This window comes from Hemitrygon akajei, chromosome 3 (genome assembly GCF_048418815.1).
Source record: "Hemitrygon akajei chromosome 3, sHemAka1.3, whole genome shotgun sequence".
NCBI classification, from domain to species: Eukaryota; Metazoa; Chordata; class Chondrichthyes; order Myliobatiformes; family Dasyatidae; genus Hemitrygon; species Hemitrygon akajei.
In genome coordinates, this window is record NC_133126.1 from 187,157,944 (window position 1) to 187,176,274 (window position 18,331).

An 18,331-nucleotide genomic window follows, 5' to 3' on the forward strand; every position below is an offset into this window, starting at 1 on the left:
TCCAATATTCAGCATAAGCACTGTTCCATATGGAAAGCAAATTTAAACTCACAAGTAGACAAAGCATTCTAATCACCTTAACTTGTTAATAGCTGACTGCCTTCTTGTTCAAAGGAAGAAATGTTGAAGTCCCAGTATACATATATAAACATATCACATTATCAACAGTACCATCCAGTCAACTGGTGTCAGCTACGGCTCCAAAGTGTTAAACAAAGCATTCAAGTGGCCTGGAAAAATATTTTAATCAGCGAATCATAATATGCAATTTCACTCTCTGCAGGACCTGATTTGCCACCATTACACCACCAATCCATCAGCCTGAACCAAAGATTTTTAAAGGACAGAAAAGTGCATAATCGCAAATGGTTCTAATTCATATGCTGCAGTTCTTGCATAAACACCTCCCTCCAAAATCATTCAGCTTCAAGCTCCCTTCATAACCTCCGAAATAACTCGAGTAACCAATGTCATCAAACAAAAGCCCCTTGCTTTCACAACCCTATAAAGTACACCTCAAGAAAAACGTTGGCATATTGATCATTGCAACCCACGTACAATACCTCTCTGCACAATATCGTAGTGGCTAGCACAACACTTCACAGTACAGGTGCCCCAGATTCAATACCCACCACTGTCTGTAAGGAGTTTGTACGATTGATCGTGGGGGGTTTCCTCCAGGCTACAGTTAAATCAGAGGTTGCTGGGTGGTGCAAGAGCCTATTTGCCACTCTCTCAATAAACAACTAACCTTGCCATCCCACTTCGTTGCTGCCGCCCCAGAGAAACCTTAACAAATGAAACTTAGATAGAAAACAATTACTTAACTGATCTCCAATTGCCAGCCGATCTCATCAACGATAACATTGGTACTAAATGAGTAAATGCATCAACAAATACTACTTAGCATACAAATCAGATCAACACACCTAATTTGAAGTGTTACAATCACTTTAAAGATGCACCCTTACAGGATGGTTCTTTCTAATGTGGCTCAAATCCCAGCACAACCCCAGTCTCTCTGGCTAACTTGCAATCCGCCGCCCTCTCCAGCACTTTACCCCCTTACACCTAGCAGAGACCAGAGTTTACCGTTCAGATACACCCCTGCCAGTTAGTAGTCCCCACCCCGTCCATAATCTCCCACAGCTCCTACACCCCTCAACCCGTGTTGTCCCGGCCCTGAGAGCCCACAACACATCCCAGATACCAGAACACACCCAACTCCAGGCCACGTCTTCCCACCCACCCGTTCAGAGCCACTGACAACAGCCGCTAGCCGAATTTCGCGGCGGGGCGGAACGGCCGTTTACTAAAGCACCAACACACGCTAAAGGCCACGACTCGGGCCATGAGAGATCTTCAGCGGAGTGGCGCCGGAGCTGTCCACGGCCCGGCCGTCGCCTGCTGCCCCGACAGACCCACCGGCCCGTCCGTCGCCTGCTGTGCCAGACAGACCCACCGGCCCGTTCGTCGCCTGCTGCCCCAGAAAGACCCACCGGCCCGTTCGTCGCCTGTTGCCCCGACAGACCCACCGGCCCGTCCGTCGCCTGCTGTCCCAGACAGACCCACCGGCCTGTCCGTCGCCTGCTGCCCCAGACAGACCCACCGGCCCGTCCGTCGCCTGCTGCCCCAGACAGACCCACCGGCCCGTCCGTCGCCTGTTGCCCCGACAGACCCACCGGCCCGTCCGTCGCCTGCTGCCCCAGACAGACCCACCGGCCCGTCCGTCGCCCGCTGCCCCAGACAGACCCACCGGCCCGTCCGTCGCCCGCTGCCCCAGACAGACCCACCGGCCCGTCCGTTGCCTGCTGCCCCAGACAGACCCACCAGTCCGTCCCTCTCTCGTCAGCTGCCCCAGAGTTCATCCCTCGCCTGCTGCTCAAACAGAGCGGCCGGCCGGACAGCTCGTCCCTCACCTGCTACTCGGAATCGAATGACCGACCACCCGTCCCGCCCTCACCTGCTGTTCCGGACCGACCACCACCGAACGTCCAACCCGTTGAAAAGCGGCGCTACGCCGGAAGTCTATCGCACCCTCCACCCACGTAACATAGTTCCCACAGCTATTCGCACCTCTCACACGCACCCAATGGTTTCCTAAAGTAAAGGAAACTCAAATTTCAATTTCAACATTCTCACCGTTATTAACGTTATTATAACCTAGATATAGCCCCGCTGGCGTTTTGTCAGCCTCCAACCTTAGCACGGCTTGTGACTGGACAGGCGGATGTGGACCGCAGAGTACCCTACTCGAGCTACGTGTTGCTCGGCGGTGACGTGACCTCTGACTTGGTGGGGTTGGGCGGAAAGGGTGTCGTCACTTCCGGGGAAGATGGCGCTGTCCACGCCGCTCTTGGCAGGTCGGTGCTCTCACAACTTAGCAGTTCGTGGGTGGGTGTCGGGGTCCGGGCAGTAGAGGATCGCGGGGGGGGGGGGGGTCGTGTATGTACGCGCCGGTCTGAGAGAACGGGGCACATATTTACAGTAACTGGTAAACACTGATTGGGAGCGGTGAGATGTAGATGGGGGAAAGGGTGAAAGGACTTGGAGGGGGTGAAGAGGGTCTGTGTTTTGGAGGGAGAGTGTAGGGTACCGTGGGGTTGAATTGGGTGGATGGGAAGAGGACTGTTGAGAGGGGAGGTGAAGGAGTGGGATGCGGATAGGAGTGTTGAGGGGAGTCCGGGGTGAAAAGTAACTTGGAAGGAAGGAATGATAGTGTATCGGAGGGTGCGGGTTCCTGTTGATTGAGCTGTGGAATAATGTATTGATTCAATTACGAAGAAGGCACGCCAGCGTCTACATTTCATTGGGAGTTTAAGGAGACTGAATATGTCACCAAGGACTCCAGCAAATTAACTGGTTGCTTCACTATCTGGTATGGAGGGGCCACTGCACAGGATTGGAAACATCTGAAGAAAGTTGAAAACTTAACCAGCTCCATCATGGGCACGAGCATCCTCTCCATCGAGAATATCTTCAAAAGATGATGCTTCAAGGAGGTAGCATCCATCATTAAGGATACTTGTCACTCAGGACTTGCTCTGAGAGGAGAGTACATTAGCCTGAAGTCACACACTCAACATTTTGGAAATAGCTTTTTCCCACTGCCATCAGCTTTCTGAATACTACCTCACTATACTTGCTCTCTTTTTGCACAATTATATATATTTCTAATTGTATATATTTTATAATTATATATATTTGCTGCTGCAAAACAACAAATTTCATGACACATGTCAGTGATATTAATTCAGATTCTGATCAGACAGGTCTGAGAGAATCCTCACTTCTACTTTTTGTTCAATAATTGTCAAGCTCAAAGCATAATAAACATGCTGCTTAAGAAGGATTCAAGGGACAGAGAATACATATAATATTCTTTGGATGGCTTGGGTTGTAACTGATTTTTTTTCCCCCAGTTTTCATGGTAGTGATATTTTGCAGGCAGAATAATAATAAAAGTTCTGCACCTTTAAAAAAAAACAACTAAACAGAAAGCAACCTGTTGGTAATTGGGAGTGATCAGTTCTAAGAGAAAGCATTCTCAGTTCATGTAGAAAGTAACCTTAAAACCACAAGTTCATACTGCAGACAAGATAAAGCATGGAGTCAAATTGCAATCTACTGGGGAAAAATGGACTTTATAGGTCCTTCTGCAATCATGGCTGACAGTTAATTAGCTCTGCTGATTTTTATTGAAAGGCATTTGGATTATCTTATTCTAGTGGAAATTTCTTTCTGAAAATCCTCCCTGCTGATAAAAACTGCAGTGTTTTGAAACAGTAAAATAGGAGCAAGATTGAAGAAGCTTTTCTGTAAAGGATTCAATATTGTTTAATGTCATTTCTAGTATACAAGTGTTATAGAGAACAAAATAATTGTTACTCAGGATCTGATGCAGCACAAAAAACACAATAAGATAAAGAACACAATAATACAAAAACGTAAGATAACTTCCAAACAGAAGAAGTTCTGTGGATGCTGGAAATCCAAAGCAACACACACAAAATGCTGGGGGAACTCAGCAGGTCAGGCAGGATCTGTGGAAAACAGTAAACAGTCAACATTTCAGGTTGAGGCCCTTCTTCTGGACTCTGAAATGCCAGAAGCATCAACTGTTTACTCTTTTCCATAGATGCTGCCCGACCTACTGAGTTCCTCTATCATATTGTGTTTGTTGCCAAAGATAATTTGTATACATTGATTGTATGTCCATAAAGTGATGCTAGGCACATGAGTGTCAGTAGATAAGGTGACTGACAGGAAATGAGAAAGTGGTGTGGTGGGTGGGTTAGTGGGTGAAAATGTTGATGAGCCTTAGTGCTTGGGGAAAGTAACTGTTTTGAGTCTGATGATCCTGGTGTGGATGCTACCTACCTTCCTCTCTGAATGGAGTGGGACAAACAGTCCATGTGCAGGGTGGGTCAAACCTAGTGGGTTGAAAGTTAGGATTCCATGACTCCCTGGTCTATTCTGCCCTTCCCACCCACTTTCCCCTGTAACTGAAGGAGTTACAAAACTAGTCTCTACACCTCATCCCCTACCATCATTTAGGGACCTAAACAGCCCTTCCAGGTGAGGCAGAGAATCATGTGTGGTGACTGTTCCGCAGAGCAAATATGCTCTGTCTGCAGTGGCATAAAGTTGCACATTATGTTAACTCCCCTTCACAATCCCATGCAGATCTGCCTTCTCCGCTGCCAGTATGAGGAGGCCAAATGTAAACTAGTAGAGCAATGCCTCATATTCCATCTTTGTAACCTATAGCCCAATGCTTTCAACATTTCAGGTAACCCACACAACCTACACTCCTTTCCCACTCCTGCTAGTCCACCTAGGTTTTTTCTCTTTCTTTATTCATCTTTGCCTTTCCTGTTTGCACTTCCCCCCATACCCCCAAGATTCATTGCCTCCCCCAGCAGCTTCTCACCCACACTCAACTGCGTTCTCTCCCCTTGGACTACGTTTCTTATCTCCTTCAGCATCTGATTCCATCTGCCTGTTGTCCTTCCCATACTCACCCACCAAACCTGCCTCTCCCTCTATTTGCTTATTTTTAGAGTGTGGAACAGGCCCTTTCAGCACAAGACACAACAGCCAAAGCCCAACTATTCCAACAATTGCCTAATTACAGGACAATTTACAATCACCAACTAATCTACTAACTGGTATCTCTTGGACTGTGGGAGGAAACTGTAGCACCAGGAGGAAACCCACATGCTCATAAGAGAAAATACAGTTGCAATTACCTGATTTTCTGCATTAATTACTCATAAAATGTGGTCATAAAACTTCTTTTTGCAACTGTACCAACTCTTTACAGACAGTGCCAGAATTGAACATCGGCTGCAGAATGTCCTGAGCTGTATTGTGTCACACTAAGCAGTATGCTACTGTGGTTTCACCCCGTCCCTCCCACTTTGCCTCCACAAATGCTGCTTCATTTGCTGAGTTCCTCCAGCCTGCAGCATCTACAGTCTTGTGTTTCACCTCTGCGCCTGTTTCCCCATAACCCTCATTTCCTGAATCTTTCAAAATGTAGCCATTATTTATCGGTTGTTCCCTTCAACTTCATTCTCCTACCTTTTCACCATAACCGTTGATGCCCTTTCTTATCAAGAACTTAGCAACCAGTGCTTTAAATATACCCAATGATTTGGATTCCAAGGCTGTCTGTGGCAGTGAATTCCACAGATTCACCAATCTCTGGCTAAAAAAAAATCTTCCTCATCTCTGTTCTAAAGGGATGTCCTTCTATTCTGAAGCTGTGCCCGTCGCTCTTAAGCTCTTCCACGATCGGGAGCATTCTTGTCGACCTGCTCTGGACCCTATCCAATGTAGGTACACCCTTTGTTAGATATGGAACTGAAAACTACTCACTATACTCCAAATGTGTTCTGTCCAATGGCTTATCAGGTCTCTGCATCACATCCTTCTCAAATTGAATGCTAAAGCTGCATTTGCCTTCCTTACCCCTGACTTAACCTGCAAGTTAACCGTTAGGGAATCCTGCACAAGGACTCCCAAGTCCCTTTGCATCTCTGATTTTTGAAATTTCTCCCTATTTAGAAAATTGTCTATGCCTTTATTCCTTCAACCAAAGTGCATTCCCTACACTATATTCCATCTGCCACTTCTTTGCCCATTTGGTAGACTCCCTGCTTCCTCAACACTAGCTGTCCCTCCACCTATCTTTGAATTATCTCCAAACTTGGCCACAAAGACATCAATTCTGTCATCCAAATCGTTGACATATGACGTGAAAAGAAGTGGTCCCAATACTGATCCCTCCAGAATACTACTAGTCTGGCAGCCAACTAGAATAGGCCCTCTTTGTTGCAACTCTTTGTCTCCGGCCAGTCAACCAATCTTCTGTCTATGCTAGTATCTTTTCTGTAATACCATGGGATCTTGTTAAAGCAGCCTCATGTGTGGCATCTTGTCAAAGGGCTTCTGAAAATCTAAATAAACAAACATCCACTGATTCTCCTTTGTCTATCCTGCTTATTATTTCATCAAACATTTCCAACAGATTTATCAGGCAAGACTTCCCTTGAAGAAAACCATGCTGACTTTGACTTGACTTTGGCCCGAAACTTCGACAGTACTTCTCCCTATAGATGCTGCCTGGCCTGCTGCATTCCATCAGCATTTTATGTGTGTTGCTTGAATTTCCAGCATCTGCAGATTTCCTCGTGTTGACTTTGACCTAATTTATCAAGTGCCTCCAAGTACCCCAATACCTCATCCTTAATAATGGACTCCAACATCTTCTTAACCAATGAAGTCAGACTAACAGGCAAATAATTTCCATTCTTCTGCCTTACTCACTTCTTAAAGAGTGGAGTGAAATTTGCAATTTTCTAGTCCTTTGGAACGATTCCAGAAACCAGTGATTCTTGAAAGATCATTACTAATGCGTCAACAATCTCTTTAGCTATGTCTTTAAGAACCCTGCGGTGTAGCCCATCTGGTCCAAGTGACTTATCTACCTTCAGACTTTTCAGCTTCCCAAGCACCTTCTTAGTAATGGCTGCTAAACTCTCTTCTACCCCCTGACACTCTTGAACTTCCAGCATATTACTAGTGTCTCAGACAGTGAACACTAATGCAAAATACTTATGAAGTTCATCCACAATTTCTTTGACACTTACTACCCTTCCGGTGTCATTTACCAGCAGTTCAATATCCATTCTCATATTTTTTACATTATATATCTGAAAAACCTTTTTGATATTATTAGCTAGCTTTGATATCACAGCTTTTTAGTTGCCTTCTGTTGGGTTTTAGAAGCTTCCCTATTCTCGAACTTCACACTAACTTTTTCTATATTCTGCACACTCTCTTTTTGTATATTGTCTTTGACTTTCCTTGTCAGCATGATTGCCTCATCTTCTTTTTAAAATACTTCTTCATCTTTGGGATTTATCTATCCTGCACCTTCCAATTTGCCTCTGGAAACTCCAGCCATTGCTGTTCTGCCATCTTCCCTGACAAATTTGCCTTCCAATTAGGCTCTTCTTTTGGTCTTCTCTTGTAAATACTGCATCACTGGTCATGTGATGTTCATAATACAATGAAATTGATTTTTTTTAGTCACCTGTTTATTAGGTTGCCTGCTTTCTTTCACCTTTTGCATTAAGGAACAAATGTCTCGTTGCTACATTCCTACAATTACATTCCTAGTCCTGACTGTCGCAACCTCTCCACTTATGCAAGGTCCCTTGGAATTGTGATGGACCTATCTGGTTGTGTACAGTTCTAAATGCATTCAGAAACTCAGCACTGTTATAAAGGAAAGCAAATCTACCCAGTTAATCCACATAAGTATAAATTTCTGCCAGCTTCTTCAGCCTGCTGCTGTGTTGCAGAAAATCCCCAGACAAAGGTCCTGATCACCTAGGAGGACAAGTATCTACAAGTGCTCCTCCTCTATCATTCTCTTTCCTCTCTGGGAAATACACTCAGTGGCCTCTTTATTAGCTACACCTACCCACCTGTGCTTGTTAATGCAAATATCTAAAAATAGCCAATCGTGCCAGCAATTCAATGCATAAAAGATGCAAACGTGGTCAAGAAGTTCAGACCAAACATGAAAATGGGGAAGAAATGTGTTGTAAATGACTTTAACCATGGAATGGTTATTGGTGCCAGACGGGGTGGTTTTAGTAACTGGGAAACTGCTGATCTCCTGGGATTTTCATGCACACCAGTCTCTAGAGTTTACAGAGAATGGTGTGAGAGACAAAATGGTGAGAGTGTGGAACGAGTTGGATTCAAATTCAACATTCCTGAAAATCTTGGTGAGGTATATGGATTGTTCCACACTAACAAGTGGAAGTGAATGTTGGACAATACCAGAGCAAAATGAGGGAAAATTCGAAGCTGCAGAAACGTGGCTTTTGAGAAGAATGAGGAAAATACCGTGGAAGGACAAAGTAATAAACGAGGAAGTGCTGCAAAAATCCGGAACAAGAAGAGAGCTGATATCATCAATCAAGAAATGGTAGCTGGAATTTCTGAGACATACACTGAAGTAGGAGAAGCTCGAACATCGATGGAAGAAAAAGTCATGGTCGACAGTGCTTGACGTCCACGAGTTACATCAAGGATAGACAGGCAAAAGTTTTGAAGAGCTTATTAGAACTTCTCAAATTAAAGACAGATGGTAGAGGTATGGAGAGCTATTTTCTGAGGTTTATGGTCAATGGGACTAAGCAGATTAATAGTGCAGAATAGACAAGATGGACTGAAGGGCCTGATTCTGTGCTGAAGTGTTCTGATTCTTACTCAGTGAGCAGCAGTTCTGTGGACAAAAATACCTTGGTAATGAGAGAGGTCAGAGGAGAATGGACAGGAAGGCAATGGTAACTCAAATAGCCTTGCATTAACAACAGTGTTGTACAGAAGAGCATCTCTGAATGCACAACGTGTCGAACCTTGAAGTGGTTGGGCTAAAACAGCAGAAAACCACGAACATACACTCAGTGACTACTCTAGTAGAAACAACAACATTCAATATTTATATATAAAAATAAAGTCCAGCGTTAAAGTATGGATATGCATAATACAAAACTACCAGCATGAACTTACAGTGCAAACAGCATTATAAAAGTAGTTTAAAGTGTTGACAGTGCAATGGGGGGGGGGGGTCTAACCAGAATGGTTGATCAGATTAACTGCCTTGGGGGGGGGGGGGGGGGGGGAAAGAAAGAACTTTTAAGGTGGCTGAAGTTTTTACGTTGATTGTCCCACAGTGGTTTCCAGAAGGGAATTTTTTGAAAAAGTCATTTTGCAGGGTGGGTGGTGTTCACAATGATTTGTTAACAATGGGTCAAAATTGTTGAACTCCCCTATCAAACTGCTCTCTGTTAGTAACGTTCCATAGATTACAGAAGCTCAAGGAAGTGGCTCGTTCTAAATGATGAGCAATCAGTGTTGTAAGTGTAAGTCACAGCCAAGTGCTATGAACTCTTGTGCTATATTAATGGGAGTTGTTTCTGTATGGTCCAAAGTTAACCAGTTCAGGCAGGATAGAGTTCATTTAGGATTTATCCTGTTCCACGTTTCTCTAACCTAAGTCGGGAAGTGTATGGTCATGCACTTTGGTAGAAGAAATGGAAAGGTTGACTATTTTCTAAATGGAGAGGAAATACAAAAAAAAACTGAGATGCAAAGGGACTTGGGAGTCCTTGTGCAGGATTCCCTAAAAGTTAATTTGCTGGTTGAGTGTGTGGTGAGGAAGGAAAATGCGATGTTAGCATTCATTTCAAGAGAACTGGAATATAAAAGCAAGGATGTAATGTTGAGACTTTATAAAGCACTGGTGAAGCCTCACTTGCAGTATTGTGAGCAGTTTTGGGCCCCTTATCTTAGAAAGGATGTGCTGAAACTGGAGAGGATTCAAAGGAGGTTCATGAAAATGATTCCAGGATTGAATGGCTTGTCATATGAAGAGCATTTGATGGCTCTGGGCCTGTGTTCACTGGTATTCAGAAGATATCAGAAGGTATACCAGTGATCCCATTGAAACCTATTGAATGTTGAAAGGCCTTGATAGAGTGGACTCACCCTATGGTTAAGATCAGAATAAAGGGGCGTCCTTTTAAAACGGAGTTGAGGAGGAATTTCTTTAGCCAGAGGGTGGTGAATCTGTGGAATTCTTTGCCACAGGCAGCTGTGGAGGCCAAGTCTTTGGGTATATTGAAGGCAGGAGATTGGGGCTGAGAGGAAATATTGGATTGGCCATGATAAAATGGCAGAGTGAACCCAATGGGCCAAATGGCCTAATTCTGCTCCTATATCTTATGGTTTTATCGTCTAATTATTTATCTTAATCTATAAAAGACTGTGTACAGTGGATGTGGTTAATTGGGACACATCGGGACCAGTACATTTTGGCCCAATTTAGCGGCTGTCACAATTAGTCGAAGTTTCATGGAAGTAGTTAAAAAGGTATAAAAGAGACAAACTTCCTTTTAACTGAGTAACAAGTTATCTATTTAAATGAAATACAGAACAAAATAGGACACTACCAATACCACTGTTGGTTGTCCATCGTATCTGACAATGACAGGAAACCTGTATGGGAGAGTTTTAAAGTGGAAAAGCCATTGCACTGGTGCAGTTCCACTCTCTCAACCTTCGAAGTCTGGGTCCAGTGGGACGAGTAGTCCTCACAACTGAGGTCTTCCCAGGTTACAGAGGGTGACCACTTTTGTGCCTCGTCTTGCCCTTTGCTCCTCATGTAGCATTGCAGTACCGCCTTCCTGACTGTTGGATCTCACTATAGACCTCATCCACCTAGTCTGCTAGACCCGACTTTGCACGCTAGGACGGACATGTCCCTGTCTCACCGGGGTATGAAACCCGCTGGCTGCAGTCACCTGGTTTATCCCACCCATCGAAGTGGTGTACCAGTGTGTCACCACAGTTGCATGCAAACAGCTACTTGGATCCACAGGAGAGAGCTGAGTGTCAGTGAGAACTAAAGTCAATATTCAAGATGATTGTCAATACCTTCAAATTCTTCGTGATTCCTAACTTTTTGAAGTACTGAAATTGTGTCATTTTCACAGCTGGCCGTTTCTGGCATCTCCAAGCCTAAATGCATTATACCACCATGAGCAAAGAGTACTGAATTGTCTTAATACGTAGTTCTCGGCAACTGTTAGTAACAAGGATCACAGCTTTTTGAACACAAACACACCCAGCTGATGCTATTTAAAAACTGTTAGGTGTAAGCGTGGTGTCGTGTCTAATGGCCACACAAGTGCACGCAACTAATGCTAGTTAGAAGCTGTTCGGCAAGTCTTCTGCCCCAATTGAGTGGCAATGTGTCCAAAATAAACAAATGGAATCTTGGCAATTTTCTCAATCAGCTTTTGTAAGTTTAGGAGTTGTCCCAAATAAGCAGCTGTCCTGATTATCTGATGTCCCAATTAACCAGAATCCACTGTATTTTATGTATTGCACTGTACTCTGCCACTAAATAACACATTTCATGACATACAGTGTTGCAGTGATAATAAATCTGGTTCTGATTCAATCCCATCCAAATTGTTAATATACCGTATCTGACAGTAGGATTCTGCAGATGCTGGAATCTTGAGCAACGCACACAAAATGCTGGAGGAGCTCACCAAGTCAGGCAGCATCGATGGAAGGGAATAAATAGTCAACGTTTCAGGCTGAGACCCTTTATCAGGACCTCTCGGCCTGAAACATCGACTGCTTATTCCCCTCCATGTTTGCTGCCTGACCTTCTGAGTTCATCCAGCAGTTTGTGTGTGTTGCCCCTGAGGTGAAGATTACCTGGTAATTTTAGCTGTCATTAGTAAAAAGTGGCATCTTTAAATACACCAATCTTCTTGTTTTCAATTTGAAACAAATTGCTAAAATGCATAAGGTTATTTAAATAAAATGACCAGGTGTTATAATATTTTGAGCTGTAAGAGCACCATTACTTACTGCCTGTTATGCCGCTGGCGTTTAGGGCCATAATGAAGGTCCTCCGTTTCTAGCTGTATAGAAGGGTTCCTCGTTGTTGTTTCTGTCACAATTGCTTTTTGACCAGTCAGGGTTGCTAGCCTGGGATGAACCCCTGAACCTGGAGGACCGGTGGATCACTCTCAGTCTGGCCTCTACCCTTTGACCTGTTTGGCATGGGTAATCCTACTAAAAGTCAAACCACAAGGCCCCGACTCCAGCCGACATTGATATCAGAGAGAGAGAGATTTACACCAACGCAAGAGATTCTGCAGATGCTGGAATTTCAGAGTAATGCACACAGTCCTGATGAAGGATCTCGACCTGGAATGTCGACTCTGTATTGTTTTCCATAGATGCTGCCTGACTTGCTGAATTCTTACAGCATTTTGTGTGCGTTATTAGAGATATTTACACTTCTGCTTTTCACTGTTCAGAAGCCAGGGCCATTGCCATTTTCACATGTGTTAATGACTGGGACTTTGGGGCACAGGACCCTATTTCCAAATTCCAGATCACACCAGACTTAGAAGTGAAGTAATCAAGAAGGCGCTGATGTATTTTAAGAGGACATATGCAGGCAAACACTTGACAGATGGATTTCAGGCATCTGCTATTTGATATGTTTTGGTAGGATGATAGAGACAGGTGGTACAGTTTTAAAGGGGTAGAAGAAAAGAAAACTAGAGATGTTCCGAGTAAATTTTATCAAATATGTATATGTCACCATATACTACCCTGAGATTCATTTTCTTGTGGCCATTCACTGTAACTACAAAGAAACAATAAAATCAATGAAAATCTACCCACAAAGACAACAAATTGTGCAAATACAAATAGAAAAAAATGGTAAATAAATGAACAATAAAAAATGTTGAGAACCTGAGTTGTAGGGTCCTTGAAAGCGGGTCCATAGCACTCCTAGATGTGGTCAATGGTGGGGAAGGCTTTACCTGTGAAGGACTGGGCCATATTCACTACTTTTTGTAGGCTTTTCCTTTCAAGGGCATTGGTGTATCCATACCAAGCCATGGTGCATCCAGTCATTATACTCTCCACCATGCATCTATAGAAGTTAGTCAACATTTTAGGTGATATACTGAATCTTCGCCAACTTCGAATGCTTTCTTTGTAATGACACTTATGTGCTGAACCCAGGTCAGATCCTGTGAAATGATAACTCCTGGCTTATAACCACTGGGTTCCTCCTCCTGTTCTCAATAATCAGCTCTTTGGTTGTTGTTGTAGAAATACCATTCTGCCAGGTTTTCAGTCTCCCTCCTATATACTAATATGTTTGTACACACAGCGTCTCTGCTTCCTTAGGAGTCTGCGGAAATTTCGCATGTAATCAAAAATTCTGTCAAACTTCTATAGATGTGTAGTGGGAAGTGTATTGACTGGCTGCATCGCAGCCTGGTATGGAAACATCAATACCTTTGAACAGAAAATTCGGGGCAGTACATAACAGGTAAAGCCCTCCCAACCATTGAGCAGATTTACACGAAACATTATCGTAGGAAAGCAGCATCCATCATTAAAGATCCTCACTACCCAGGCCATGCTCTTTTTTCACTGTTGCCATCAGATAGGAGGTACAAGAGCCTCAGGACTGGCACCACCAAGTTCAAGAACATTTATTACCCCTCTATCGTCAGGTTCTCGAGCAAAAGAGGATGACTACATTCTCTTGTCCCACAACCAAGATCTCATTTTAAGGACTCTTTACCTTGTTATTTCATGTTGTCATTATTTATTGCTATTTATATTTGCATTTGCACAGTTTGTTGTCTTCTGCACTCTACTTGATCTTTCATTGATCCTGTTATAGTCACTATTCTATAGATTTGCTGAGTAGGCTTGCAGGAAAATCAATCTCAAGGTTGTATGTGGTGACATGTATGTATTTAGCTAATAAAATTTACTTTGTATTTTGAACACTGGATTTTACAATTAAAGATATATCCATTAAGCTATGCCAACCAAATAATAAAATACCAGGTATGAAATATATATATCGTTCTTTGAGAGGGTTAAGAAAACCTAACAGAAAGTACAACAAAGGTATACAAGAATGAGATTACAGTATTGTGGAAAGGTTTGTTTTGAAGTGAACAGTGGTCGATAATTGGATTGCATTTCCTGAACTACCTCCTGTCCCTTTGGGGAGGTGTGAGGTGAGGCGTGGAAATTGTGAAGAAGGAATGTTGGTAGAGAAGTGAGAGAATTGGACTAACAAGATTTCTCTTAGAAAATCAGTGGCATGACGGAACAAATAGCCATGTCCCATACTGTATTATTCTGTGAGGGTGATCTGGTCATCTGGCCAGAAGGTCAACTTTGGAGTCGACTTCAAAACCATTTTTAACCATTTGGTACAGTTAGACCTCAATATGATGCAAGTGTCATGGATTGTAATTGTACTTTAACATTGGACTTTATGATTTATATTACAGTTCGAGGCTCGGAAGGAATCTATATGCTCAATGGCCCTCCCAAGTATACAGAAAATGCCTCTTTCACAAGGTATTTTAAATAAATTTGTTACACTTCTGTTGAACATAGGGGAAATGTTTAAATGGAAATTAGACCTATATATTTTTTTTTGTTTTAAAAATTGGAACCTTAAGCTAGTAATAGAGTGTCAGGTTTTCAACTTCAGACTAGAAGATATTTCCAAGCCATGAATTCCATCCAAGTGAGAAGATTTGGTGCCACTTAGACCAATAAGTTGTTTTGAACCACTCTCTAACGTTCCTTGGCCCCAGTTATAAGGTAAATGTGTAAAAATAAATTTATGTGACTGTCCTCTCAGCGAGAAATGATGGCCACTGTGGAAACCCCTCCCTACACTGATTCCATTCCTCCTGCCCCACCACTGCAAAACAAAAAAAAGAAAATTATGATTTCTTTTAATTTCAAGAAAGTTTGAATTAAATTAGAAGAATCTATATATTCTCCTTGGGTTACAAAGGCCTGACTTGTATATGTATTGACAGGTGTTTTGAGATACCAGCAACATGGATTTGCTGGCTGCTGCAGGGACTGCAGGCATCTTCTGCTGCCTGGAAGCTCAATTCGCAGCTGCTTTTCCTTCTTGAGAACAGTCCAAGTTACAAGCAGTTCATAGGATCAGAACCCTGCCGTAAGCTGGGGATGAGCTCTATTATATTTACCATGGACAAGTTTGGCTACGGTAAATTGCTGCTCATCTTTGGTTCATTTAATGTACTGTTTTAATTGTGTCTACAGTTTTATAAACTTGAGCAAAATAGTTTATGTCGAGTAGAAGTCTGGAAGGATACTTCAGTTTGCCGTTGCTTGAATCTGATTATTGTTTTCCTTTCCCTTTTTGTCTTACAGAGAGGACAAGAAAAATTGCAAAGGCTTTATTTTCAGCAGAGATGGTTCATTGTTCGCCTGGTGCAATGGGGAAAAGTCAGTCCTGGCATTTGCTTACTTGTTACAAATCCTTTCGTCTTTAAAGTCATAATTCAACTTGTATCTTGAGTTATGTCCCTGTAACATACAGTCGGTCCTCCTTATCCGCGGGTTCTGCATGTGCAGATTCACCCAACTGCGGATCGGGAAAACCCGGAAGTTCTCTCTCCAGCACTCGTTATTTAGGCATGCACTGACTATTTTTTCTTGTCATTATTCCCTAAACAATACAGAATAACAACTATTTCCATACATTTACATTGTATTAGGTACTATAAGTAATCTAAAGATGATTTAAGAGTACAGGCAGTCTCTGGTTTATGAATGAGTTCCATTCCTGAGTCTGTCTTTAAGTGGATTTGAAGTCGGAACAGGTAGCGTCAGTTAGTCAAATGTTTGTCTTAGTATATAGTATACATTTTACCTTTCTATGCATATAAAACACTTAAGAAACATACATTTTTCAATAATTAAACCACTGCGTTGCTTAGTAATAATTGTAGCTTTCATCGGGGCAGGGCCTTTCACATTCTCCATTAAATTTGTTCGGATCGTTGACCAACTGTAGCCTAATGCTTTTCCAATGACCGATGGTGTTTCACCTCTTTCCTATCGCTTTATTACTTCCACCTTATTTTCAATCGTGATCATGATTATTTTCGTGAGCAGAAACACTGCGGATTCAGAGCTGCGCCGGGTACTAATGTCCACCGCACTGAGACATGTTAAATAAAGTCCAGGTTTCCGCTGGGTCCTAAAGACCACCACACTGGTCAGGCTAAATAAGAGACTTGAGCATCCGCGTTTTTTGGTATCCGTGGGGGGGTCCCGGAACCAATCCCCTGCAGATAAGGAGGGCCGACTGTACTGTGGGGCGGTATGGTAGTGTAGCGGTTAGCACAACACTATTACAGCTCGGGCATTCTGGAGTTCAGAGTTCATTTCAGGCGCTCACTGTAAGGCGGTTGTACATTCTGTTTGTGACAGTGTGGGTTCCCTCTGGGTGCTCCCGCCATTCAATGACGTACCAGTTAGGAGGTTAATTGGTCATTGTAAATTGTCCCTTGATTAGGCAAGAGTTAAGTAAGTGGGTTGTCAGGGCAGCATGACCCACTAGGCTGGAATGGCCTGTTCCATTCTATATCTCTAAATCAATAAATATATATTCAATTTATTGTTGAATTTTATTTTAGGTTGAGAGTTTGTTGCAGTTTTATCCTACTACAGCATTTTATGTTGATCTGTTGTAATAAGCGAGGAGAAGTCCTGGTTGACAAGGTTACTCTAGAAAAATACTACAGCACAGACGTGCATCACTATTATGCTTGTGTATTTCAACACACAGTAAAACAAATCTATCCTCCATTATCCTGTGCCTTCTGTTCATACTGTACTATGCTTTATTGATTCTGCAACTAGCTTTGATAAGCTTATATTTGAATAGCATCTCTTCTTTTTCTCCAGTGTAAATATCGTGGGTACCATGGACGGTCGGTTATTACACTCTCTTGATCTGCCTAAAGTGGCTTTGCTGGCATTCTCTCCTCAAAACAGCATCTTGGCAACTTGGCAACCTTATATTAGTGAGTAATTCATTTACTTAAACTCCATATTCACCACTCTGTCTCCTGTAATCAACACCAGTAAGCCATTATATGTGAATGTATAGAGGGGGAAATGTAAAATTGGAATTAACTTGTTGTGCGATGCTGTTGAGTCATTGTTTAGTCAAAAAATACTTTATTCCTATATCAATTTCAATAAATGCAGTACAGAGCATTCAAGTCATCATTTTAATCACAAAACATATTAGTGCAATTACTGCATTAGTGTGACACCAGTTATAATTCACATTCAGATCTTACATTTTAAGAGCAACACACACAAAATGCTGGAGGAACTCAGCATTCACGGAGGGAAATAAACAGTCGATGTTTCGGGACTGGAAAGGAACATAATAAGCCAGAATAAGAAAGTGGGGAGGAGGGGAAGGAGTCCTTAAGTACAATGGTAAAAAGGCCTTAAGCTGTACCTTTTCCCTGAAGAATCTTTGCAGTTGATGTTTCTATCTTCAGCGCATCTCAGAGCACATAACCTTAGTAGTCAGAGTGTGCCTCTTTGCAGCACTCAGCCATGGACAACTTTCACTGGAAGGCCAGTGAGTTTTACGCAGACTAGTGGACATTTTTTTAGCAAGGTTATGGTTCTACATCTGAGCTGTTGTTTGTATTGTCTCTGGGAGGAGCCTATTCAGTGCAGAATGTAGAATGAACTTCAACAACTACTCCAGCGAGTCTTTTCATATTGCTCTGACAAACACATATTTTAGAGCTGATAGGCTGTGGATGGTACTTCACCATACATGGAAGGTCTGACAGGGACTTATTACATCCATAGAAGCCTCAAATTTGCCATGCAAATAGAGTAGATGATGTGTGGTACGTTGGCCTTCATTAGTTGCGGGAATTGAGTTCAAGAGCTGTGAGGTAATGTTGCAGCTCGATAAAAGACCCTGGTTAGAACACGCTTGGAGTATTGTGTTCAGTTCAAGTCACCTCAGGACGTGGAAGCTTAAGAGCACATTTACCAGGATGCTGCCTGGAGAGCACGTCTTATGGTGAAAGATTGAGTGAGCTGGAGCTTTCCTCTTCAGAGCGAAGGAGCATGCAGGTGACTTGATAGAAGTGCATAAGGTGAGAAGAGGTATAGATCGAGTGGACAGTCAGTGCCTTTATTTGAGGGCAGAATTGGCTAACATGACAGGGCAGAGCTTTAGGTGATTGGAGGGAAGCATAGGGGGAGTGCCAAAGGTGAGCTTTTCATTCACAGACAGTGGTGAGTGCATGTAACTCAGTGCTGGGGGTAATGTTAGAGGCATGTAATTCTTAGATAGGCAAAT

General features: G+C 42.9%; 1 protein-coding gene across 3 annotated transcripts in view; it reads left to right on the top strand.

The window, feature by feature from the left end:
* The first annotated feature begins 2,286 nt into the window (after positions 1-2,286).
* Positions 2,287-18,331, top strand: part of eif2a (eukaryotic translation initiation factor 2A) — a 53,443-nt gene continuing 37,398 nt past the window's right edge. For 2 of the 3 annotated variants that reach the window (XM_073041588.1, XM_073041589.1), the window contains exons 1-4: positions 2,287-2,363; positions 14,448-14,517; positions 15,355-15,429; positions 16,897-17,015. In XM_073041588.1, coding sequence (XP_072897689.1) covers positions 2,336-2,363; positions 14,448-14,517; positions 15,355-15,429; positions 16,897-17,015 — 292 coding nt within the window. In that variant the 5' untranslated portion in view covers positions 2,287-2,335. Of the gene's footprint in view, positions 2,364-14,447; positions 14,518-15,120; positions 15,188-15,354; positions 15,430-16,896; positions 17,016-18,331 lie in introns of those variants that run through there. The other variant, XM_073041590.1, reaches the window with a different exon arrangement.